The 3022-nt window shown below is 37.6% G+C and overlaps 1 protein-coding gene across 1 annotated transcript in view; it reads right to left on the reverse strand.

The window, feature by feature from the left end:
• Positions 1 to 3022, reverse strand: part of LOC106877298 (homeobox protein unc-4 homolog) — a 118161-nt gene that overhangs the window by 5872 nt on the left and 109267 nt on the right. The window contains exon 4 of the mRNA XM_052970913.1: positions 7 to 184. Coding sequence (XP_052826873.1) covers positions 7 to 184 — 178 coding nt within the window. The remainder of the gene's footprint in view (positions 1 to 6; positions 185 to 3022) is intronic.

Genomic DNA, 3022 nt, shown 5'->3' on the forward strand with positions numbered 1-3022 from the left:
TCAAGCGTTCTTCTTGTTTTCTGCGTTTCTTCTCAACGCGATCCATTTCGCGCCTCTTAATTTCTTCTGGATCCATAGGCTCTCCACTACACGTCTGCGGTTGCGCATTATGTGCTGGGCGACCTGGGCCTTTTTTAGTGTTCTCTTTTTTCCTCCACTTTGCTCGTCTATTTTGAAACCAAACCTGCAATAATAAAGAAAAATAGATATTAATATACATTTACAATTAACATACATGCATAAATACACGTGTGTGTGTGTGTGTGTGTGTGTGTGTGTGTGTGTAAAGGAACAACATGATGTCCCTTCGGCATGGATACAGGCCACCACAGTCCACCAGCTGGAATCGACAAAAGGAAGTTCGAAATACTGAAAACATAAAAGCAAGGACATTACAATAATAAGAGAAAGAAAAACTAGTCTTTTCATCATTGCCAAAATTAAAAAATTATATAATGCTTGTATATGAAACTCGAGTTGGTGTTCAACACTTAAGTTATTGTATGTGTGTATGTGTGTGTATATATATATAAACAACATCAATAACTCTGAAATGTACTGAGCGCTTTCAAATGCTGAACGTATCAACAAACAATATGTATGTATCTGTGATGTACGATATTTCTTTGAGTTTTATATAAGTTCCTCTTGAGAGAATTCAAGCTGATAGTTAATAAAGCGACATACATTTCGAGTTAAGAGAGTTCCCGATGCGGCTGATTTGGTGGTATTGGTTGAACTGTCGACGCATACACCTATGTGTGTGCGCCTATTCACATAAGAATCTCAGATGGAGAATTTTGTTTGTTTGTATGTATGTATGTATGTATGTATGTCACTTCTCTATTTAATCAGTTAAATTATTCCACTGAAGAAGGAGCTGGTTTCAAACAAAGATACAAAGCTGCATTGTGGGAATGTGGATAACGAAAACAATGCCACGTGTTAAACCTGAAAAAAAATCTTGCATAGTTTTGCTTTTCCACTTACAGATTGTATTTGTAATGTGCAAAATCAGTTGGTTGATTTCTTTTCCTGAAAATCCAAGCTAATCCAGACTGACAGTTAGACAGTTACTTACAAAACCAAGTGCTCCAATTATTATTGGTATAAATGTAAATTTGTGATCCGGATATTGAAGCTAGAGGTTTCGAAACAGTTGCCCATAGTTATCTTCTTTCTCTTTAATTTTCAAAGAAATATTCACATCCGCAGGACAGCTGACCTCTATGACAGCATATACTTTTTGTTGTCTGTCCCATGTATGTATGTATGTATGGATGGATGGATGGATGGATGGATGGATGCATGTATGTATGCATGCATATATGTATGTTTCATTTGAGGTTAATTTAAATAATTTATTGTTTGAAAATTCAATAGATCATGAGACAACCAATACCAATTGATAAGATCTTAGAATTTATAATATTTAAAAAGTGGAATTACAATCAGTAGAGAGCTTTTAAAAAGTTTCATTATTACAACATTAGGAGGAAAATAGTGTTAAAAGTTTCCCAAGCATTTCTCCTGATTCTATTTCATCAGTTGAAATCATAGAAAATCTAGGATATACTATCCAATTCAATCAAAATTTTAATACAGTTTTCTCCACTGTTACACATCAGAATAATGGCACATGAAAAGAAAATCATCACTATTTAAATTAAATGGAAGGTGGCTGGTCTAATATCATTTGGTGATTCATTAGGTTCTCAAATGTTATCATGTAATGATGTGTTAGTTCATATGTTGCCTACATCGATGTGTAACAAACAAATTCTTCGCAATCTCAATGGTTCGAACGCGGGAACATGTGATTGCTAACCGATTTTGTTAGCCATTCAACCCTGCCGATTCAATTGACATCAACTATACCGATTTCACAACCGCCACCATTAACAACACGAACATATACACCAACACTACAAGCCGTCATTATTGATGTCACAAACTATAACAGGATCACTGTAAGAAACGCAACCGCTGCTACCGTTATTCACGTCACCGGCACCGCCACTACAACCACTATCATCAAGAACAATAAAACGCTGGCTGCTGTAATTATTAAGGTCACCATTTTCGTCAGTACGAACAAAAAAATTATTAACGTCGTTACAAAAACCACCAGTGACAGCGCCATCACCCGCACCATCACTGAAGCCATCATCATCGACAACAACGATATAGGCTCCACCACAAATAGATCCATTACCAGCAGCGCCACCACTAAGAGTACATCCCACCTACAAACAAACAAACAAACAAACAAGCAAACAACCAAATATGCTAATGAAACATGTCGTACCTCACCCCCACACCATTACAAAAAGGGAGGAAGATACAGAAAAAGGGAAAGATCGAAGGGGAAGAAACAATAAAAGAAAGACACGATAAAGGAAATTAAGAAAGAAGAGACGGGAAGGTTGGAGGGAAAGAAAGAGAAAAGGAAAGGGAGAAGGGAAGAAAGAAAGAAAGAAAGAAAGAAAGAAAGGAAGAAAGAAAGAGAGTCTGTCATAAACTGAAGCAGGCGACCCCTGGTGTTAATTGGACAGATTATCGTCGTAAAGTTGTTGGGTAGTGAAGATATTATAGAGATTAGAGGGTTTACTGAGGAACACATAGGACGGGGTGTGTATAATGCTCTGAGTAAAAGTGTAGCGTTTATAGTAGTATATACTGGTGCATGCATGTGTGTGCGTGTGTGTGTTAATGTATACAGTGTGTATATTCTGGAGAGGAATTCTCTGACGGCTGTGTGTGGTGCATAGAGGCTGTAGAGTGCTCGATATGTAGAGTATAGGCATATGTAACGACTTGTGTGTATGTGTGTCATACAGTGTGTGGCTGTGTGGTAAGGAGTTTGCTTCCCAACTACATGATTCTGGGTTCAGTCCCACAGCGTGGCACCTTCGGCAAGTGTCTTCTACTGTAGCCTCGGGCCGACCAAAGCCTTGTAGGTGGATTTGGTAGACGGAAACTGAAAGAAGACGTCGTATATATAAATATATATACGTTATTA

This window comes from Octopus bimaculoides, chromosome 9, assembly GCF_001194135.2.
Source record: "Octopus bimaculoides isolate UCB-OBI-ISO-001 chromosome 9, ASM119413v2, whole genome shotgun sequence".
Taxonomy (NCBI): domain Eukaryota; kingdom Metazoa; phylum Mollusca; class Cephalopoda; order Octopoda; family Octopodidae; genus Octopus; species Octopus bimaculoides.